The 24,490-nt window shown below is 37.3% G+C and overlaps 1 protein-coding gene across 1 annotated transcript in view; it reads right to left on the bottom strand.

Moving 5' to 3' along the window:
• MYSM1 (Myb like, SWIRM and MPN domains 1) overlaps window positions 1-22,404 on the bottom strand; it is a 37,590-nt gene extending 15,186 nt beyond the window's left edge. Inside the window, exons 1-10 of the mRNA XM_052637854.1 lie at window positions 22,338-22,404; window positions 17,927-18,002; window positions 16,233-16,303; window positions 14,168-14,245; window positions 14,054-14,077; window positions 12,873-12,951; window positions 9,939-10,037; window positions 6,832-7,598; window positions 2,357-2,487; window positions 1,098-1,201 (exon numbers count right to left, since the gene is read on the bottom strand). Coding sequence (XP_052493814.1) covers window positions 1,098-1,201; window positions 2,357-2,487; window positions 6,832-7,598; window positions 9,939-10,037; window positions 12,873-12,951; window positions 14,054-14,077; window positions 14,168-14,245; window positions 16,233-16,303; window positions 17,927-18,002; window positions 22,338-22,402 — 1,494 coding nt within the window. The 5' untranslated portion in view covers window positions 22,403-22,404. The remainder of the gene's footprint in view (window positions 1-1,097; window positions 1,202-2,356; window positions 2,488-6,831; window positions 7,599-9,938; window positions 10,038-12,872; window positions 12,952-14,053; window positions 14,078-14,167; window positions 14,246-16,232; window positions 16,304-17,926; window positions 18,003-22,337) is intronic.
• Window positions 22,405-24,490: the final 2,086 nt, after the last annotated feature.

The raw sequence follows: 24,490 nt of genomic DNA, 5'->3' as shown, positions 1-24,490 counted from the left end.
AACACCGGAGTGGGTTGCCATGTCCTTCTCCAATGCATGAAAGTGAAAAGTGAAAGTGAAGTCGCTCAGTCATGTCCAACCCTTAGCGACCCCATGGACTGCAGCCTACCAGGCTCCTCTCTCCATGGGATTTTCCAGGCAAGAGAACTGGAGTGGGGTGCCATTGCCTTCTCCTCTATTTACCTTACCCTTTAACCAATTTCACCTATTTATTAGTAAAGCCCTGGAGAAGGAAATGGCAACCCACTCCAGTATTCCTCCCTGGGAAATCTCTAGCCTGGTGGGTTAGAGTCCATGGGGTCACAGAAGAGTCAGACACGACTTACCAACTAAACAACAGCAACAATTAGTAAAAGCCAACAAGACCACAGCATGACTCTGCCTTTTGGGAGACTTGCTGGATCACCTATTTTTAAAATAAGATGCATGCATTGTAAGACACTGTAAAACTCGTTGCTGTTTAGTTGCTCAGTCATGTCTGACTTTTCTGCGACCTCACAGACAGCCCGCCAGGCTTCTCTGTCCGTGGGATTTCCCAGGCAAGAATGCTGGAGTGGGCTGCCATTTGCTTCTCCAGGAGATCTTCCTGACCCAGGGATTGAATCCACGGCTCCTGCAATGGCAGGTGAATTCTTTACCACTGAGCCATGTAAGACCATGGAAGCCTGTAAAACTCATTAACCTCAAGAATTAAAAAAGACTAAAATATTTCGAACAGCTCTTCCGAAAAGCTAAATCTTATGGCAAGAATTTTAAGCAAACGAAAAGAAAATGGAAACAAAAAAAGAGCTTAAATGTATGGTTTTTAAAAGATATGTTAGATATGGATATCAAAATGAAGCAGTTTAAGACCACTTTAAGCAAAACACCATGCTTCTGTGTAAAGTCTGTGAATGATTTTTAGATTTGGGGGGTTTGTTTTTTGCCTATAAATTAACATTAAATTGAATGGAAACAGAAAAGTGAACAGCTTGGGTGAAAGAAAACACCTTCTTCTACTAGATGGTCATTTGTCAAACAGGTGAAGAGAAGCAGGCACAGCCTATTCAACAGAGCAAAGAACACCCCATCATTCAGTGAGCCGCGGGGCTGCTCACCATAGACTGCAGGCGCTGGGCAAGCTGGTATGCTTCTACCGTGTCTTTTCTGTCTCTGATTCGTACTTTGTCAACTGGTTGTGGCCTGTTATATACAGCCTGTTCTATTGGAATCCAGAAAAAAAGAAAACAGTCTATTATTTTGTAGAATTATTTGTCCAATAGGAAGACACATCTACAATTATAACCCAATTTCTAAGTTTTTTTTAAGCATCTGTGTTTCTATCTTATTCCACAATATTACATCTGATGTGCTACCTGGTAGTTCTCACATGAAAGTAATGCTGTTTTCATAAGGAAATCTCAATAAAATGAAACATTTAGGAAATGGGTCATTTATTTAATTTTTGATTAAATGAGTGCTAAGCCTACTTTGCTAATTTTGGTATTCTAATACAGTAAACATGATTTCACTTTTTTTTGCATGGCTAGGGAAGCTATGGCATCTTAGCTTTCCTATAAAGCCATCCCTGGTACCTTGCTTTGGGCAAGAAAAGACACTAAAATGAAGGATAGAGCCCACGGAAGACTGTAAATTCTATCTATCTCTACATGAAATGAAATAATCTCTGGTAGGAAGTTTTCTGGTTGTCTTTTCATAGACAAAGAACACAGAATATACTCCACTGGAACCATGGGTTACAACACTCTAATTAACTTATCACTTTCCAACTATTATAACTATTATCTTTCTTCAAAATTATGTATGATTAGCACCAACTCCAGCAACTTGTACATGAAAACATTCATGTACAGCAGCAGCAGCAATTCAATAAAAGGGCAGAATACATTAAAAATATGCATGACTTTACATTTGAGAAAAACTTTCTACCACAAAAAATATTTTGGCACTTTTATTACATTTAAGTATAAAGGCTCATAAATTATTTTATTTAAATACTGCTAGACAATATGTTTAGCATTAATACAGTATTTCCAAATTAAATGGGCTTTGACTGGACTTTTCATAAAATTTACTTTTACTTGACAAAGAACTGCATCCTTAAATCATTTCTACTACTTAATATTTTTCCTTTAAAAGCATCAATTTTGACTGCAGGTTAAAAGGAAATACAGTTTATCAACAGAAATCTGTTTTAAAACAAAATCTCAATACATTTATTCTATAACATTAGAGCACCTTTCTGTATTCTCTATCAACACTAAATCTACTTGAATTCTGACCATCAAAGAAATTAATGGGTGCTGTAAGGATAAAAAACGTTGAGTAAAAGATGTTGTTGGGTTTTTATTTTTACCACATCCAAAATTGATTGCTCCTATCAACTCGAGGTATGTATGAATCCGTCCAATACAATTAACATCCCCACAGTTCTTCAGGCCAGGACGTACTGAGGTCTTATTTAAGTATTTCGGTTTGCATATCTCCCTAAGAGATGGAAGTACAATTATTTTGGATAAATAAAAACATAAAAGAAGACTTCTGGGGGAAACTTTTAATACTTGAAATATTTTTAAAATGTACCCCCTTCTCAATATGTAAATGTGTAGTAAATACAATGCTAATACATAATACCCAAGTGTACTTTTTTCTGAAATGAAATATTTTTCAATGATACACTCATTAACAAGTACAGTGTGACTTTTACAAGTATCATTTCTTCCCAAACATTAAACTCCATAGATCCCAGGACTTTGAAGTTAGAAGCATATTTATCTACAGACCCAAATGCAAGCCTCAATCTTTGAATAAAAAGGGCATATTCATAATATGTTGAAAATGCTTAGTATTAGACATTCCAATTTTTAATACATTGCTTAGGTTCATCTACTTTAACTTTGCTGGACAGCATCTTTTAATTACAAGCTACCTTATAAATGCTTAAAAGTTATATATTACTTTTAATCTTTATGCCAGGAACATTAAGTGCTCTCAGTGGAAAACAGATACTATATTCCATGCTAAAGAATCAAGAAACACCCAAAGACTGAAAGAAAGAAGAGGTTTACAAAATAAAACAATTACTAAATACTTTGGTCACTAAAGAAGAGGTTTACAAAATAAAACAATTACTAAATACTTTGGTCACTAAACTAAGATAGTCAACCTGAAGAGGTGACTTCTTAGAAAAGACCCTGATGCTGGGAGGGCTTCCTTGATAGCTCAGTTGGTAAAGAATCCGCCCGCAATGCATGAGACCCTGGTTCGATTCCTGGGTTGGGAAGATCCGCTGCAGAAGGGATAGGCTACCCACTCCAGTATTCTTGGGCTTCCCTTGCGGCTCAGCTGGTAAAGAATCTGCCTGCAATGCAGGAGACCTGGGTTCGATCCCTGGGTTGGGAAGATGCCCTGGAGAAGAGAAAGGTTACCCACTCCAGTATCCTGGCCTGTATACAGTATACAGTCCATGGGGTCACAAAGAGTTGGATTCAACTGAGTGATTTGCACTTTCACTTTTCTCACTGATGCTGGGAAAGATGGAAGGCAGGAGAAGGGGACAAAGGATGAGATGGTTGGATGGCATGACCAACTCAATGGACATGAGTTTGAGCAAGCTCTGGGAGATGGTGAAGGACAGGGAAGCCTGGCATGCTGCAGTCCATGGGGTTGCAAAGAGTTAGACATGACTGAATGACTGAACAACAACTAAATATACTTAATATACCATGCTAGATGGTATAACATGAAGTCTTAGTAATGGAACTTAGTAAGAGTAGCAAACAGTTACTGAGTACTTAGAACAGATGCCATACTACGGGTTATATACAACTCTACAAAGTAGATTTTATTATTCTTATTTTTGAGATAAAGCAACAAGAAGGTAAGAGAAATTAAAGCACTTTGTTAAGGAAGTGACAGGATTCAAACACAGACTTTATGAACTGAGTGTTCAGATATATTACATAACATAGGAATTCCTTAATCAATCTTTATATTACAAATATATATTTTGTGTCCTACATATCAGGCACTGTTCTAGGCACAGATACAGAGATGAATCTGAAGTTCCTGAACTTTCAGACCTTACATTCTAGTAAGTCAATAAATGAATGAATAAATACTATATTGTCAGGTAGCAATAGCGCTAGGAAGACAGAATAAGGATAAGGGTATACAGCAGGGCAGAGAGGTATAGACTATTTTAGATAGGGTGTTCAGGGAAGACCTAAGCAGAAACCAAATTTAAAATCATAAATTCTGAAGGTCAGTGAGGGTAAAAAGTATTGATAATATGGGATGTGGGACGATATCAGAAGTTCCATCAAAAAGGTGGGATTTCAGTGTGTCTTGGGTGAAAAGTACACACTCTACACAAATGAAGGCAGGACAGCTGGAATTGGCAGGGTATACCCAGCTACCAAAAACCAGGCAACTATAAACTGTATTGGTCTAATTAAAGATTACACAAATCAAAAAGCTTTAAACAAAGAGCTCAGTATTAGTACAGCACTGAACAAATGGTAAGGCCTCTAGAAACATCTGTTTATGATATAATGATTCATTCTTTCAATCTGTCTCTGTATTCCAAGCATTGTTCTAAGCAGGAGGGACAAAACAATTAACAATGAACATGGAGCCTATATTTATCATTGGGGTGGAGAGGGGGGAGACAAAACACAAATAAAAATATAGTATTTTCAGTGGTAAGAAGTTCTATAAGATATATACAATACAGGGTAAGAGAATGAGAGGGAGGAGATATGTGAGCTATTGTTGACACAGGGTAGAGAAAGAAGGCATCTAATCTCCCCTGAGCAGAACTGAAAGAGAAGAAGAAGTGAGATTCACCAAAATCCAGTGGGGAAAAGCATTCGAGGCAGTGTGAAAAGTCAGTCAAGGCCCAGAGTGGTAAGTGTGAAAATAATGGGTCAAGACTGCATTCTCTGGAATCACCTCCACCTAATGTGACCTGGAACAAGCTGTTCCCTCTCTCAACCTCATTTCTCTCATCTGTAAAATGAGGACAAGGCTGTCAAAGAGGACTAGAGATAAATACGATGTTGGGCATTTGTAAGTATTCAATGATTACTGGTTACTGTTTTCATAAAAGAGCCCCCAAAACAGGGAGTCAACTGCATGTGCTTTTATGGAAAAGATCTTCTAGCTACAAACAAATCTAGCAGGACTTTATCTTAAAACTTGATTCTTCATTTTCTTTTTAACACCGCCTCCAGTCTCTAAATACTCTGTTCTATTTCTGAAGAGAATAGGTTTGAGTTCCTGTTCAAAACATTTATTTTTGCTTTCATACTGTTCGGCTAAATCATCATACTGAAACAGCAATATTTAACTGGTTTCATGAACTAAGGCAATGACATTAGGAAACTATTGCCATATTAATTCATGCTACCCATATAAATTACTCTGCCTGTAAATCCAAAATTCAAAGTAACAAATGAAATTTGATTAAAGTAACATTAAATTGTCTTTGATAATTTATATAAACACTTTTGATTTAGTCATTATTTTGAAGTACTTCAATTTTGGCCATTCATGCTCTTATTTCCAAACACAAAATTAGATACCAAGGGAGATTTAATTTTTCTGTTTTAAGTGTGAACTAGGCAATGTAGAATAATGGAAAGAGTGATTTACAGAGTCGAGACTTGCGTTGAAGTCCTTCTTCTGTCAACAACCGGTCTGTATAATCCAAGGCAGCTCCCTAAGCCCCTCCTGACCTCAAGCTCATTCTTTCAAAGAGAGAACACACCACCTGCCTAGTTTACAGGATTGTTCTGAACAATCAGATAGAGAAAAGCTCTCTGTAAACTATAAAACCCTATGTAAATATCAGGAGTGGTTCCTTATAGGTATTCTTTTACTTTGATACCACTCTCACTTAGCATTTTCCCAACCTCAATCATTTGCAAAATAACCAAGAGTTAAGAGCGAGAAAAAAAAATTTTTTTTTCTTTTAGAATAGGGCTTTCTTTAGATGTCAAAATGATTAATATTCTGTGAGTAAAATGAAAGTTACTGATTTAACAAGCCTGGTTTTTTCCTTTGGTAATCTTCCTAGGTCAGAACAGAAGCCCTCTGTAAAGACGGCTCTACACAATTTTATAGCTCTTGAAGCAGTAACAATCATGAATGTTTGATGATGTCTTAATTAAACTATTATGAAAAATGCAAATCACTTTCACAGCATTTAAGCTAATAAAGTGGGAAGTTTTTTGGCTTGTTCCCCATCCCTCACTAAGTAATTCAAATAAAAGGTACTGACAATTTAGAGGGTAAACTGAATATATAAAAAAAATTCTTATATTCTGATAAAGGAATTATTGACACATTATGTCACAAGTTCAAAGTCAAAAGCACTTAAGGCAGACTTTTAGAATAGTTTCTGAAATCAAGCCACATTAAATGATACTATCCTTGTCACAAAAGTTTTCTCTTTGTACTTCAAAGTACACCATAAACTAAGATAGACATTCTTCCCCTCTTCCAGTTCAGTAGTGTTTTCTATATCTTCCTAACATTGTCCTACGAAACTGCTTTTTACGGTAATAATTTATCCCTTTTCTTTTAGGACCACAGACTCTAATAAAATAACAGACAGATGGGTTAAGACAGCTACAGATGACAACATTTCCCAAAACTTTCAAACAGTTTCACTATGAGAAACCAAGTCTTGCCTACTGAAATGTATTAATATGTTAAAGCTCTCTGGAACACTAGGACTGTAAAATACTAAACTCTGCACAGGCACATGTACATACTTTAGAGTTTCATAAGCTTTAAAATAGCATCTAAAATACAATTTTTCCTTACCACTGATCCAAAATATAATTCCTAATTCTCAAATAGCGTTCTGGTGTTTTAGCTTGGCGCCCCTCAAAAAACTCAGGAATTGCTTGTTTTTCTTCTTCTTGAATGATATTTCTATCAACTTCTATTTCTTGTTCTGGTGGCTTAAGCTCTTCTTCCTCTTGGCTCTCCTCCTCCATTTGGCAGGAGGAATGAAAAAGCAATTCATTATCACTCAAGTCTTTCTGAGCTTCACAAGGCTCTGGAGAAGGCAACTGTCTGGCATCATCTGTTATTCCATTCCCATCATGTTTATCACAGTTCTTCATCAGCTTATCACATTTCTGATCATTTAATTCAACTAATTTTTGGTCACTGGTGTTGTAATTTTCAGTCCAAAGTCTAATTCCTGAGCTTGAAAGTGTTTCCATCTCACCTTGCTTTATAGTCAGAAGGTATTCCTTGGAAGATTTGGAAATGGGATTTTCTTGGCTTTCAGAAACCAGTGCTTTACTGGTTTCAGGTCTTTCATTATTAGACATGTCTAACAAGAGAACACTGCTAAGATCCTTTTGGGGAACTGGAGAAGTCAACTCATCAGTTTCATCTGTGATGTTTACTTCTTCATCATCGGATAACTTTTCAATTTTTACAGCGTTCAAGTTGGGATCAGCACGTCCCCTTAAACCTGATGCTGTCCATGCCTTTGTCGCTTCATCTTCATTTCTCATCTGGAAGCCACTGCTATTCTTCTGATTTGGTGTTTCCTTTTCTGGACCATCTAATTTTACCTTATTAAAAATCAAGATAAAATATCCATAATATTAACATGTTTAAAATGTAATCACTGGCACACACAAAAAATAAGATACAAAGTTATTAAACTGAGTACATGTCAAAGGTGTATCTTTACTGTGCTTTTTCTGAAGGGGTTACAACTACATTTTAAGTGTAAAAGATCATCACTTCAAATTTCCATAAATATATTTGACTCATTCATGGTCAAATGGTGACTTTTATTAATCAAATAATTATGACCTACTATTAATACTTAGTTTTCAGTATGAAGCTTAAAATGGGAATCTGGCTCAGATCAACCACAGAAAATTAACCAAAAACCATCATACAAGGTATTTTTAAGATATTGCGAAGGCTTATTTCTCAGAGTATCTGATACCTCAGCAGATCATTTTTATAATGCTAAACACTCCTTTTAGTTAAAGGAGTCTATCTCACATATATTTACTGAGTAAATTAAAATCATCTTTCATTTAAATACAAAGACAATAGAAACAAACTGGCTTATGCAAGTTCACTTAATGTAGCTCTAATATTATAGAGCTTATAATTTAAGACATGAAACTATCATACCTGCTTTTATAAACATAAATATGTTGTAATGCAATAAGAAAAAGAAAATGAATGCTAACGAGTATATGTGCTTTGAAATAAAATCTTTGTTACATATAATTTTGAAAAATCTTGCAAATAACTAACATACCCAAGACATAACAGCTCCTAAAAAGACATTATGTATAGATCCTTTATCACAACAGACTCCGAGGATACTGTATTGTAGTTAACTGGCTTACTATGTAAAGGAAAAGGAAAGGCTAGCGGGAGGGAAAATGAAATTTGGACATTTAGCCTGAAATAGCCTTTAACAACCTATTTATTTGAAGTTTCTCATTTTTAGCTTAAAATTGCTGACAAAATTTTGCATTGTATTAATTATATATTAATTTTTTAAATATTAAAATGTACCCTTTCATCTCAAGCCTCTGAGTAAAACTGACACTGCAAGAAGTCCCGCACATACCAGCCAGAGAAGCATGGCTAAGAACAACTAAATTAGGCTTATTCTGGCTCCCAATACCTTGACCTTAGCAGGCTGTCTGGAAAATGCTTTTGCTGATTAAGAGGGAGCAGACTGACTGATTTACAATGAATTCATTCCATTACCGACCTCCTATGACCAAATGACACTAAATTAGGTAAGTCTTGTATACGGGGTAAAACCCAATACAGCTGACCCTTGAACAACAGCGGGTCAGGAGCACCATACAGATGAAAATCTGTATATAACTTAAAGTTGGCCTCCCCTTTATGCGGCCCCTTAGCATCTGCAGTTCCACACCTGCAGTTCCACCTCAGGGGATGGTGCAGTGCTGTATTACTGACTATTGAAAAAAAATCCACATATAAGTTGATCAGCTCACTTCAGCCTGTTTTGTTCAAGGGTCAACCCAATTTACATGAAAAGAAAGCACAAAATTTCATTTAAGACACTTTCAAATTCTATATAATTATGCTTCTAGTACTCAAGCAGAACATATTAGAAAAATTCTAAATATCAGAACTACATGGTTGAATACAGCACAAATTACTTTCGAGACTAAGGAACTAGACCGTAACTGTACATTTTTGAACATTGCAATTTATTAGAGTTTTCAGACAGTTCTTTATAATAATTGTACAAGTTTCATTGCTATTAAAAAGATTTTAGAATCGTGTTAGCATTTTTGGCCCCTAAGCTCTAATAATTCTTAAAAGTTTAATGCAAATATTTAAAAAGGAAAAAGATTTTCCAGGAAGCAATGACCTCTAAGGTTTTCTCTTTGGAATACTACTTGCTTTACAGGATGTTTTTGAGCAACTAATAATTTGCCCTATTTAACTGCATGAAATTAAGTGGAGTAACATAATAATACTAATTTAACAGCAATACTCAATACATTGAAGATACGCTTTGAGATTTTTGAAGACAAACATTTATAGGGTACTTTATGGGTATAAAATATTTTCACTATAAACACTCTGAACATTAAGACTTTAATGCCAGGTGGCACCAGTGGAAAAGAACTCGCCTGCCAATGCAGGAGATGTAAGAGACATGGGTTCAACCCCTCGGTTGGGAAGATCTTCTGGAGGAACCCACTCCAGTATTCTTGCCTGGAGAATCCCCACAGACAGAGGAGCCTGGCAGACTACAGTTTATAGGGTTACAAAGAGTTAGACATGACTGAAGCGACTTAGCATGTATGCAAGCATGCCTGAATTAAAGAACTATTTACGCTTATTAATTTTATTTATTTTAAATATGATCACTAGGATATTTATATCCTGCTTACCTTATTTTTAAAGTACTGTCTCGCATAACTCTTCACTTGTAAAACAGTGCGACTTTCAATTAGCTTTGCAATTTTGGTCCACCTTCGGCCAAATTTAGCCTATGTTATCAAAATGCAAAAGAAATTGTTTTTGATTAGCTTAACATTCCAAATTACTGCCAAATTAAAAAAAAGTAAAATGATCTATTTTTGTTTTCTAAAACACACAAGTCTCATATATAGTTAAGACTCTTAAAATCAAAGCCCACAATCTCCTCTTTGAATCCTGACTTCTGAAAGCAGACCAAGATGATTTAGAAATTTCTTTCTATAGCTACCTAAATGAAGATCATCACTTCTATGTACTCCTACAGCATGTATTAGTATTATACATTATAATGTTCCAAAATTTAAGGATAACTCAACAAAAAAGTGCATTGAAAGGGAGGTGGGTTGTATGTTCTATTTTCCAATTATAGAATCAATTGACTATGTTCCAACACTAATTTCAAAAAAATTTTCTTAGTCAGATTCCATATTAAAACATACATTACAAAAACTTTTACACTGTTCAGATATCACAGTAAACTGAATTAAAAGATTGAATCACAAATAAAGTGACCTCCAACCAACGCCTCCCTACATCCCTTCATTGTCAAAGGCTGTGTACCTACTAACATCGAGGCTGTGAAGGGAAAAACTGAGAACTTGAGGGAGCTCTGGTGTGTTTTCAAGTACAGACATGAATGCAGTATAATTTTAAAGCTAGACAGTATTTTTAATTATCAAGTCTATCATTTGATACATAAATCTCCTTTACATTATCTCTAACACAAGATACTCTCCATTTCCCAAAGAAGCTCAACAATCCTATTGTAGATTTCCTAAAACTATTTAAAGGAAAAAAAAAATACAACTCAGAGAAGCTGATCTCAGGGCCAGATTTACATGCCAGAGAGTCATGACTAATGGCAATAAATTATCCTGACCTAAATGATAAATCTTAACTTATATACTTATTTCTGGTATTCAATAGAAAATCTGACATATGGACAATTTCTTAAAACTGAAAGTACTTCTGAGAAAATCAGTAAGTATAAATTAATAACTTATGATAGTTCTTAACTAATACCTGAGATCAACTTTCTGAAGATTTAATTATCTGTAGTATGTGCTAAGGGCTTCCCAAGGTGGTACAGTGGTAAACAATCTGCTTGCCAATGCAGGAGGTACAAGAGAAGCGGATTTGATCCCTGGGTCAGGAAGATCTCCTGGAGGAGGAAATGGCAACCTGCTTCTGTACTGTTGCCTGAAAAATCCCATGGACAGAGAAGCCTGGCTGGCTATAGTCCATAGGGTCGCAAAGAGTCAGACACAGCCGAGTGACTGAGGACACACATTGTGTAATGAAGGCAAATATGTAATTTGGTAGCATAGAGCACTCTTTTGGAAATAGGAAAGATCTGGATGAAGTGTCACTAGTTAGGATTCTAGGGGCTTGGGCACTGTGAAAATTGGAGAGGGGACACTAGCAAGAGAAGCAAAGAAAACATTCACCAATTTAAAAATAGAGCAAAGGGACAAGAAGGAAAAAACCTTTTTTCATCATTCAGTACCACATAATTTCCTACTCTCAAGCCTGAGAGAATTCAGATTATAAGCAAACGATACTAATGAGTTACACAGGCTGAGAATACAACCAATGGTTCCATGTATTTTTGTGGGAAAATATTTTAGGTTTAAAATATCTCTTTTTATATACACAGATAGATATAGATATCTACATATGTACCTAAATAAAGACACTTGCTTTTATAGGGACAAATTATCTCTGGAAGGACTCACAAGAACAGGTGACAGGCAAAGAAAACTAAAGGTTGAGACAGAAGTCAGAAGGAGACTTAACACTCCACAACTTAAGGTGCCATTTGAGTTCTGAACCATGGAGCTAAGCCTCTATAACTACCACCAATGTCAACAAGAACAACCCCAAAATTCACAATCCATTTGTGTGTATATTCTGATCTTTGGTAATGGACAAAACACTAAAGTTGTCAGCAATCTTAAATATACGACTGGTTAATTAGATTATATAAATGACAATCACACGACAGACTAAAATATCAGTATAAAAAGCACCAAAAGTATAGGAGAAAAATCTCAGGAGGAGATATAACCCTCAAAATAGTTTCTGTAGTTATGTTAACTATGTTTCAATTCGCATTCATGAATCCTACATAATATTACATATTCTACATATATAAATATATATAATTTCAAAATTAATTAATATGTACCTTAAAGAAAAAAATATGATCTACTATAGACAGTTAAAAAAATTCCTGCATATTTTGTTAAGTTTCATTATATTAAGGCACTTTCTCATAATTAGAAACTTGTGTACATTTTTTTTTCCATTATGCAACTGTGAATATTTAAATAGATCTCAGTGAAACATTGATGCAAAAGGAATGTTTCTGGTCTTTAACTATATCCATTAAAATATTTAGATTGTGTGCACAAATGCCAAAATCGGAATTGAAAAAAACTGAGCTGATCACCCAGACTGTTCCAAATACAAGTTTTTCCCCAAGAGAAAAGATCAGGTAATTATAAATAAGTTTGCCTTTCAGTACAGGTGGTTGGTAAAACGTATATAGTACAATTTCTTGGGTTTTATTAGTACCAAAAAAGGGGTGAAAAACTACCTAAAATATTGAGTCAAATCTATCAATATTTTAATATTTTAGTAACTTAAGTATGAGTTAAAAGGAATTCTCTCCTACTACACTACAAACATAATCATTCTAACTACATCATTTAACTACAGAAAAACTATAAATGTGATTACTGTAATTAAAATGAAATTTTCAGTCTCTATAAATTAACCTTATAATTCTATCAATATTTGCTTCTAGAATTATTTCACTATAAATTAAAAATTGCTTTATTTACCAGCCCTTGTTCAAACAGCTCTTTTTCTTCTATCGTCCACTTTACTGAGTAACTGGCTGGTTTTGTAGGAGAGTGTACCCTGAGGGGAAAAAGAGGAATTGCAAAAAAATTTCTGAAATGGAACATTCCATATTTATGCAGCTAAAGGTTATAGATAGCCATGGACTAAACTTAATACTTTTTGAGTCTAAGAATTAAAAAGAAGAGAAGAAAAAGCAGGCTGCAGCCTCTACCTGGGGGACCAGATTTACCCTGTCTTATATATTTCTCTAGCTCAGGACAGGAGCCCCCAAAGACATAATCCTCGGGTCTGAGTGAAGATAACACTAAAAGACATCAAAGGAAATAACAAATAGGCTTCCTTAGACTGGACACAAAGCAGCAAATGTTAATATATCTCCAAAACCTGAGAGGCTTGTAGGAGATAAAACGGGCTCCAGAAATACCATCTGATTCTTCTATGTAAATCTACGTAAATATCAAGCCGGAAAAGAGGTGAAAGTACTATGACACTATAATTATTGCTTTTGAAATGCAAGACATTAAGAAATTAAAAATAAAATTGAGATGAAGCCAACTAATTTAATTGACGTGAACCATTAATCTTTTAACTTCATTTTTTAGTTGTTGTTGCTGGTCAGCAAAATGCAAAAGCCGAAGTCTGTTCAGCGCTCAAACTCTTGGTAATTACAAGTCTACCCTCTAAGTTATCAACATGCAAGCTTAGAAACACTGAATAATATCAAACCTTCTTCAATTATAGGGAAAGGATGTTTATAAAACAGTTATTAACTTCTCTAGATAATTTTTAAAAACTACAACTTCAAATAAAAGTTTTATTTGAAACAAATGAAAATTAACTGACAGGGCACCAGAAATCAAGTCAATTCATAATATCCTAGAGGGCAGCTTAAAAAAATTTCCCCACAAATCCCTAGAAAACCACCTTTCCCATAGTTTAATAAAATTGCCTATGTAGGGCCATAAAGGTTCTGACAAATAAATAATACAATAAAATTATCTTGTAACATTCCAACATTTGTACAAGAAATTTTTGACGTTATAATTGTGTAAACCCAAGGTCAAGAGGATTTCTCCACAGGCCAACTATAACTTGTTTAATTTTCCCCTAATTTTTAACTAATCAGAAAGATTTTAAAGTATAAAATGTAAGTACATACATGATTTTTGCTGTTTTCTGCAGACTGCACCACATGAAAAAAGAAAATAAGGAAGCCTGTGAAGTTTTTAAAAATACAATTCAGACTTTTAAAAGCATTATAAATTGATTTTACCTCTTCAAGTATTTTTTATCATCTTCCTTTTGATCAAGCCAGAATTTTCCTGGAAGTGACTTATTGGATAAGTAATACCTGTGTAATTATTAAAGAAACTTTTAAAACAATAATAAAGTCCTATAAATTATGCAATTTGTATAAAGCAGGCACTCACATACCCTGAAAATCACACTTAAATTCAAGTGAAACCAATTCTTCTCAAAAAATTTTCCAGGTGTGTAATAATTATAACAAAAATGTTTATATCTTATAGGGTTTTTATCTGGATTAAATATTACATGTGAAGTCATACATACACAGTATCTGCACAAAATGTGTACTACCTAAATGCTAGTTTCTCTTTCTTCCCTATTAGAAGTGGCTAAGAAAAGAGATATCCTCAATGTTTTATTTAAATCTTTTTTCCTAACACATATGGAGAATTAACAGATGCTGACTGGTCGTCCAGGATAATTCAGGAGTATCTGCTTTCACATTTCTGAAGGTAACAGAGAAGAGTTTAGGGTTGTTCTCTACCCTAACAAATATAATGAACGCTTGGGTCAAATCTACCTCTCAGATTGATTAAACCTAGCCTATACTGTTATATTTTTAGATTCTTCACTTAGCAAATACTGACCATGTGTCATGTGCACGAGGCATCATGGCAGATATCAGGTGCTGAAGACAAGGACAGAAGAAAGCATTATCCTTGTTCATCCAACAGCTCGCATAGCTTTTATTATCATTATTTTGTTCCCAAGTCTGGAAGTGAACCACTGACTACCTAAATATTCATTAATCTAGAATGACACTGTTCAACACATTGGCTAATAGCCACATGTGTAGCTACTGAATACCTGAAATGTGGTTAGCACAAACTGAGATGTACTGTTAAACCCAGATGTACTGGGTTTCAAAGAGTATAAAACAAAGAATGTAAAACATCTCAATGTTTACATATTAAATGTTGAAATATATTTTAAATATACTGGGTCAAATAAAATGTTATTATAATCGATTTCCCCTGTTTTAAACATGGCTACTAGAAAACTGTAAAGGACATATGTGACTTGCACTATTTTTCTACTGAAAAGCAATGATCCAGGCTATAGCTGTAATGTTTGGGGAGAGCTGGAGAGTAAGAAAGCCTAAAAGGGGTTTACCTATGAGAATTAAAGGTACACAGACACCCTGAAAACAACATAGCAATAACTGGGAGTAAAAGGAACAGAAATTCTGGCTTAAAAAGGAGATAAAAATCCATGAAACACAGAAGAGTTGAAAACAAACCACTCACTACTTTAATTAGAGTTATATTAACAATCTTTATAAATCAGAAAATCAGAAAACTTTTTATTCAATCCTTTTATTTTACATGTAAAAAAATATATGAGTTCCCCAAAATTTAAGTTGCAAATATCACAAACAGATGAAAGAAACAGGGCAAGAAGCCAGTGGCTGAACTGTGAATAAGGACCTACAACTTCTGGGAGAAAAAAAATCTTCATTCTATAGTTTTGTGTTTTTTACTTAGATTGCTCCCAGTAACACCTATAAATTGGTAAGAATAAGAAGTGAGAACTTTTACATATTGTAATTCTGTGTCTTTGGACGAATTAATATCTCATACAACTGAAAATGGGAGGTCTGGACTAGAAAATTTGGACTTAAACTAAGGATTCTAGCTGATTTAAAACACTCTATAGGGAACTCCCTGCTGGTCCATGGTTAGGACTTCACACTTTCCCTAAAGAGGGAATGGGTTCAATCCCTGGTCTGGGAACTAAGGTCCCACATGCCATGTGGCATGGCAAAAAGATAAAAAATAAAAACAAAACAACAACCACCAAAAAATTTCTATAATTTCTGTTCAATATTAAGGTAACTGAAAGAGTTGGCTGACAACAGAAACTCAAAAGTATTGGGTTAGATCTCAGACTTAGTGGTAACACAGAATAGGTAGGTAACATTATTCCCTAGCATTATATCTAGCAACTAACAGTGGTCTCTTTTGTAAGTTTTGCATTAATGGATTTTTAACCCTGAAATCTTTACTTTCCTCATAGTCAATAAAGGATACTCTTCTTCCAACAACATTTTCTCAATGACAGCTCTGTTCTCTTCACTGATGGTGCTATCCAGAGTCCAAGGCTATTAAAAAGAAGGAAGAATAATTTTTTTTATTTACTGCTTTTTGAAACCAACTACTATTTTGTTAAATGAAAATACACAATAATATGATTACAAATAATAAAGCTACCATTTACCGAGAACACAGACATATCTTTGGACTCCTATGATAATGCTGAGACAGGCATCACTACTTCACAGATGCATTCATAGAAGCAGTAACTAACGTTTTAAGTGGGAAAGAAGAGACTTGAGCCTTAATTCCTAGGCTCTGGCTCCTACTCATGATAAAGTAATAATGGTTATCCTGCATGAGGAACAATTAAGATACTACTAAGATTTTGCTAGATACCTCACCTATTAATATTTCCAAAACTCACAATTCCTTTTCTCCCCTTAAGCCACAATCTCTCCATACTTCTTTTTAACTCTCAAAATGTAAACATTTTCAGCCAAGTCTCTTTTCCAAACTCTATTTAGACGGTTATAACTAACTACCCACTCAAAATTTCCACTTGGGTACCTAACAGGCTTCTTAAAACTTCACACGTTCAAAACAAAATTTACCAAAGCATAACCTTCACCAGCTTCTCTCCTGCCTTCCCAATTTTGTAAGCAGCATTACTAGTCACCAAGCTATTCCAGCCTGAAACCCAGGAATCATCCTGGATTCTTTCCTTTTCCTTCAATCCCCAAACCCAATATAACAAGCATTTCTACCACCCAAACATAATTCAAATCTGTCAACTTCTGCCACAACCTGAGGCCAAGCCATCACCAAATCTTGCTTAGGTCCCTAGAAATGTTTCCTAACTAGTCTTTTTCATTTTCTTCCTGCCTCCTGCTAGTGTGACAGGGCCATCATTTGCCTCCCCAACCTGTCACCTCTCCCCCTTTCCTACTATATTCTAGATACTGGATTTCAACAACAGCCTTCGTGCTGCTGTTCTTTCTGCATATAGTAGCTTTCCTCTACTCTTCACATTCCTACTTCTACTTTCAACTTAAATGTCACCTTCTCAGTTTCCCTCACCATGTCCGTCTTGATTACGGTTGTATTCCCCAAAACCTGGCCTGGTGTCTGGCACGTACTAAGTATTCAATAGTTGTTGCTCAGTTGCTAAGTTGTGTGTGACTCTTTTGTGAACCCATGGACTGTAGCCTGCCAGGCTCCTCTGTCCATGGGCTTCCCCAAGCAAGAATACTGGAGTGGGTCACCATTTCCTCCTCCAGGGGATCTTCCTGCCCAGGGATCGAACCTGCATCTCCCACAATGGCAGGGGGTTCTTTACTGAGTCACCAGGGAAGCCCAAGGACTCGATAAATAACTGTTAAATGAAAAAATGAACCATGCAACAATCCCCATAGTTTAGATGAAGAAACTGCGGTTCATAAATCTGATAAGTGGTAGAGCACCAATTTGTGCCTAAATCTAGCTGGCTCCAAAGTTGTTTCCCAGAAGGCCATTTTTTCAGTCAAAAGAAAAAAGAATAAATTCCTTCTATTTTTAATTTAAGAAAAAGGTTTCACTATCTTACCTCTGTGACCACTGAGAACTAGCACCAAGTTAAAAAAAAAGAGAGAGAGATACTCTGCGCACTGAGTAATAGCTTAATATACCTGATATTTCCACAAAATACTTACAATAAGACCATTCTCAGTTCTCCATGATGAATCAAGATAATGATCTTGTAAAACTGACGCTGTATTTTCATCACTTCTGTAATAATTGAGAAAATAGGTATGAAGGTGAAATTATACCAGTTAATGAATATAATTTACACAGCACAGTGACTGACAGGTTTCGTACGTTAAACAAATATTTAGTTCCTTTCTCCATCCTATTTCAACTGCCAAATATCAAGTTTGTTCACTTCTCTGTTTCCCAAGAATAAACAACTCCATGAGGAAAAAACTACCTCCAAACAGCAACCACACACAACATATTCTGTGGCTATGAACCAACATTTCAGATTTCTTTTGATGAATATGCACATCTATACAGGAATTCAACTTTATGACTCTCCTGGTTATATCTAAAGCATAAAAGCCACCCATTAACAGCACCACTCTCAAAATGGAAGAAAAAGCAAGACGAAATAGAAGAAACAAAAGAAAATACTTGAAGGAGGACAGTACAGTGAAGAGACCTAAGAAACCTGTTGTTTTAACTCACATAACAAAAATTAACTTGAGTCATCTGGGGGCTTTTCTATGTCCATGAGGGATTCAACTTTGTTAATTCTCAGCCTTTTAACTAATTAGAACTCTCTAAAGTCACACTTAGGAGAGTCATAGTTACTTCCACCATTTAGATGGGGAAACAATGGAAACAGTTAGAGACTTAATTTCGGGGGGCTCCAAAATCACTGCAGATTGTGACTGCAGCCATGAAATTAAAAGATCTTGCTCCTTGGAAGAAAAGCTATGACCAACCTAGACAGCATATTAAAAAGCAGAGACATTACTTTGCCAACAAAGGTCTGTCTAGTCAAAGCTATCGTTTTTCCAGTAGTCATGTATGGATATGAGATTGGACTATGAAGAAAGCAGAGCGCCGAAGAATTGATGCTTTTGAACTGCAGTACTGGAAAAAATTCTTCAGAGTCCCTTGGACTGCAAGGAGATCCAACCAGTCCATCCTAAAGAAATCAGTCCTGAATATTCATTGGAAGGACGGATGCTGAAGCTGAAGCTCCAATACTTTGGCCACCTGATGAGAAGAGCTGACTCATTGGAAAAGACCCTGATGCTGGGAAAGATTGAAGGCGGGAGAAGGGGATGACAGAGGATGAGACGGTTGGATGGCATCACTGACTCGATGGACATGAGTTTGAGTAAGCTCTGGGAGTTGGTGACAGGGAATCCTGGCCTGCTACAGTCCATGGGGTCACAAAGAGTCAGACTCGACTGAGCGACTGAACTGAACTGAAAGTCACATTGTTCACTTCATATGAATAGTTAAGTTTGAGGAGGCCCAATCTGTGATATAATTAAATTTAAAATTTGCTTCTATATGTTTTGAAGTTATAAAAGTTTCCTAGTTAGTGACTTTTCCCAGTCTATACTTAGAAACTGCTATACCTCTTAGAAACTGCTATAATATGAAGTTTATTGTCTGTCTCATCCAATAAGAATGTGAGTTCCATAAAAGCAAGGACTTAGTTTGGGTGAGTGCTATAAACCCAGAGATAGGCATATAAATGCTAATCAATATTTGTTGAATGACTGAATGAACAGGTAGGTGGGGTATGGATCACACAGGTCTCTAGGGAGTTGGGAGTACCATCATCAGATCTGGATGTAAGAAAAGACTACTCTAACTTCAGAAAAGACTAGAAGAAGGTCAAAGAGACAAGAAGCAGTTAAGAGGGAGTGATTACATAGATACTAGAGAGAAGTGACAGTAACTTAGACCTAAAGCACAAGCAATGCGAACAGGAAGAAGTGAACACATCTGAGAGGATACTCAGAATCTACAGACTCTCTAATAGGAGAGAGGTAAGGAAAAAGGTTAAAATCTAGGTCTCTTCCCTGCATGAGTGGGTGGATGGTGCCATTTATTGAACTAGGGAACTTGAGGAAGCAGGTTGGGTAAGGAAAGCTTCTATAAAGTGAGATTGAGGAGCTTGTGGCTCACCCAAGGGCAAATAGATTCAGGAAAATGGATAAATGGATCTGAAGATCATGAGAAAGATTTGAGTTGGTGACAGATTTGGGCAATATCAGCCTGTTATTAGATGGAATTTAAGATTAAATGTCATCTGTGTAGGTCAAAATTGGTGGAACATTGGGAAAATTTCATATGGTCCAACTCAACAGAAATTTAAGCCTTGAGAGATGGACTGTATGGTTAGTTAAGAAGTCTTATGACAAAAATTCCTTGGAAATACTATTATTTAAAGAACAAGCAGAAGAAACAGAGGATAAGAAAGAATGGTAGAAGGGAAACAAAACACCTCAATGCATCTTCTAACCTTGGTAACCAGCACTTAGCAAGGACTTAAAAGTGTGTTTTCAATTAACCCTCAAGATGTCATGATCAGCTATAACTGAACAATTCAGAGGGGCATCTAAGTGTTTACTCACACCAAATTCCACATGATTAGAGTACCAACACTAGGGAACAACTGTCACTAGACTGTAATGTTCATGACGCTCTATAGAATTGTGTGAGACAATGACGATGACCATCAGGAACCAACAACCAGTTACTGGTTTCATGAGACTAATGTGACTGTAAGTGCCATCAGCAGACTTTGGGCTCAAACAGAACAACAAGAAAAGGAAAGAAAAAAGAAAAAGAGAAATAAAACACGATCATAAAAATAAAGAAAAACCCATGGAGAAAGGGGAAGAGTCAGTGCTCTCAGATAATCTTTAGTGTTTCCAAGGGCAGCTCATCTCCCTTGAACTTCAGATAAGAATCCCTCACACCTATTTCATACACTTATTGTGGAAAGTAAATCAAACCATGCATGCAAAAGCACTCGGTCAAGATTAACTTGATCTACACAAATGTGAAAGACTGTTATCAAAGGCCTTCTGTTCATTTGTATAGACTTGTACTGTTTTGTCTAAACAGTTGAAGGAGACTTAGTTACTTCTCATTTTTATAGTGTTTTAAGTTCAGGAAAACTTTAAACGGCTCTGTTTCAGTCCCTCATGGACAGGGTTGGTACTCTTCTTCACAATTTACAAAGTTGCCATTATTAGGCTGGATCATGTGAAATTGCTATTTTATAGGTCAAAAATGGTCTAAGCCTCACAATTTTACCTGGCTCAATGTAGAGACTTCTAATGAACTTGTTCATAGTTATAAGCAACACAGCTGGCTGAGTTGAGAACTGAGGTCTTCTGACCCTGACCAGTCTAAGCCTCTTCTATTACTAAAAGAGAATTCTGAAAGCACATCTTTAAAACCGCATGTATCAATTTCTTTCTCTGCAAGCAAGGAGTCAAACAGCTAGATATCTCAAGCTGGAGGCTGCTTTTTAAAAGTCACACTGGCCTGCTCTGCAGGAACTGGTACTAAATGGTGACCTCTCACTGGGTCCTCAAAATACTATCCGTGGTGGGAAGGTAAAGAACACAACACTTACAGAGCACCTCTCTTATACTAGAGCACATCCCCAAATCATTTCATTTGATCTTCACAACAACCGTATGAAGTACATGACATGACAGTCAGCTTACACATGAGTTGTCTGAGGCCCAAAGTCACACTGCTAGTAACTGCTGCTGCTGCTAAGTCACTTCAGTCGTGTCCGACTCTGTGTGACCCCACAGACGGCAGTCCACCAGGCTCCCCCGTCCCTGGGATTCTCCAGGCAAGAACACTGGAGTGGGTTGCCATTTCCTTCTCCAATGTATGAACGTGAAAAGTGAAAGGGAAGTCGCTCAGTCGTGTCCGACTCTTCGCGACCCCATGGACTGCAGCCTACCAGGCTCCTCCGTCCATGGGATTTTCCAGGCAAGAGTACTGGAGTGGGGTGCCATCCAGCTGGGTCAAAACACAGCTGTCAAACTCTGAAGTCCCACCCCTTTCTTTTAGATCACGCTGCATGTCGGGAAGTTTTTCATAACTACCCCTACGTGGAAGAGGAAACCAGAGGCTAGTAGGGATAAAACGACACGCCCAAGGTCACACGGCCTGCAAGCGAGGGAACAAGAATTCCTAACTTGGGTTCTGTCCAGGGACTGCCCCTGTTCTAATTATTTTTGGGGCGGTGGCAAGGAGGCGGGTTCTGGAGTGGCAGTAAGGGAAGAAGCAATCTAATTGCTTAAGAGTATGCAATGTGCTAGGCGCGGTCAGCGCCCTCACAGGATCCCGGTAAATGGGCTGTCCCACGCTAGTCTACGGTACCCGCCCTCTGGGCTCAGGAGGAGCCAACAGACGGGATGGACGAGGCGCCCCTCTCAGGCCAGCAGGAGACCCTGGCCCAGGGGATGGTTTTCCACTCCCCCGGCCCTTGCCGGAACCGCGGCCTTTAGAGGGTACCTCCTCACGGCCGTGCCCCTCCTCGTCTCTGCAAGCCCAGTCTCAACTGCTCACCCAGACTGTGCCGCCGCTGGCACTAGGTCCCCTTCGATATCCACATCTGCCTCTTCAGCCGCCATGATGGGACCCGACCCCAGCCGTCCTCCCGAGAGATCCCGCGAGAAGTGGAGGGCCTGAGGGCGGGGCCATGTACGTCATGGGGCGGAGTCGACGGCTCGGCCAGTTCTTTCCAGGCTGGGGAAGCGGTGTTTCAGAGAAAAGGCACTAAGGAGTTCTGGGGTTCTGGGGTTTTGTTGAGCAGCTCGGTGCTAAAGAATCCGGTTGCGATAGGCCAGTTCGATCCCCACATTGGATCCTCTGGAGTAGGAAATGGCAACCCACTTCCGTATTCTTGCTGAGAAATCCCGAAATAGACGCAACTTAAAGACTAAGCTTCAACAAAAGCCTTGGCAAGCAGCGCAGGCTTGGGTTTTGAAGAGACTGTGCTCTTGCATAAATTCTTTGGCGCCTCACTTCTCTGATTTGTAAAATGGGGATAATAATAATAATCTGCTGCTGCTTAGTCCCTCAGTTATGTCCCACTCTTTGCGACCCCATGGACACAGCCTGGTGGGCTACAGTCCATGAGAATTCTCCAGACAAGAATACTGGAGTGGGTTGCCCTGTCCTCCTCCAGGGGATCTTTACCGTCTGAGCCACCAGGGAAGAGCTAAAATTTTTATCTAGAGTGCTGAAAATATCAGATTAGACCTACTTTGAACTGTGAAGGTGGCAACAGTGATCCTTACCTGCTGGTTTTCTTTCCTTTCCTTTTTTTATTTTTTAAGGAATTATTCAGTACTTATTGAAGTGCTGAACATCTGTTTTATCAAAAAAATTAAGGGTATAACTTATGATTACATGTTTTATTTTGTAGAGATCTTTACAATTAATTAAAGTATCATTCTCATGACCACTAATTTTCACAATTGCACAGTGAATTAATCCGGACTGATATTATCAGTCACAGTTCTACAGATGAGGAAACTGAGGCTCTGAAAACTGAAATAACTAATGGAAAGGAAAGATAGCTGGTCAAAGACAGCTGGGGCCAGAATCTAGGCCTTTTGACTCTTTACTGAGTGCTTACCCTCTACACATCATGTAGTTGGGAACTGTGAAAGACAAATGCCATTTCTCCCAAATAATTTATGGTTTCTCAAGAAATTAGATGTTGGCCTTATGGATTATTCTCCCTTGGATCACTTCCGTTATTGTAGCTGTTCATTCACTTGTCTGCCTCCACTGTTGGTTGATGAATTCACTAAGAACAAGCACTGTATCTGCTAGTCTTTTCACTAGTCCTTATACTATCATCATGCAGCAAAGTGTCTGACACACAGTAGGTGCTTGGTAAATATTATACTGATGAATGAGTCAATCAATTCATGGAATGAGTCCTCTTCCGACACTGTTGTGAGTTTTTTCCATCTCATTTTTGTTTATGCTCAAGCCATAGATGAGCTGTATTATGAATGTGATGGCAGAAGATGGAGGGAAAGTTTATCACAGAGGAAGATCCGGTGTCCAGTGCTCAGAAACTGTATAGTGCCCCATCCTTAGGTCAACCTGCAGATGCTTTGTTGTTGTTGTTGTTGTTGTTGTTCAGTCGCTCAGACATGTCCAACTCTTTGTGACCTCATGGAATTTTGCATGCCAGGCTTCCCTGTCCTTCACCATATCCTGGAGCTTGCGTGAACTCATGTCCATTGAGTTAGTGATGCCATCCAACCATCTTGTCCTCTGTTGTCCCCTTCTCCTCCTGCTTTCAATCTTTCCCATCATCAGGGTCTTTTCTAGTGAGTTGACTCTTCACTTCAGGTGGCCAAAGTATTGGAGCTTCAGCTTCAGCATCAGTCCTTCCTACGAATATTCAGGGTTGATTTCCTTTAGGATTGACTGGATTGATCTCCTTGCAGTCCAAGGGACTCTCAAGAGTCTTCTCCAATACCACAGTTCTAAAGCATCAATTTTTCAGCGCTCAGCCTTCTGTGTTCAACTTTCACATCCATACATGACTACTGGAAAAACCACAGCTTTGACTAGATGGACCTTTGTCAGCAAAATAATGTCTCTGCTTTTTAATATGCTGTCTAGATTTGTCATGGCTTTTCTTCCAAAGAGCAAGCGTCTTTTAATTTCATGGCTGCTGTCACCATCTGCAGTGA

The sequence above is a fragment of the Budorcas taxicolor genome, chromosome 3, assembly GCF_023091745.1.
Source record: "Budorcas taxicolor isolate Tak-1 chromosome 3, Takin1.1, whole genome shotgun sequence".
Taxonomy (NCBI): Eukaryota; Metazoa; Chordata; class Mammalia; order Artiodactyla; family Bovidae; genus Budorcas; species Budorcas taxicolor.
Note: the sequence above shows the minus strand (reverse complement) of the source record. Positions and strands in the feature narration are given on the sequence as shown.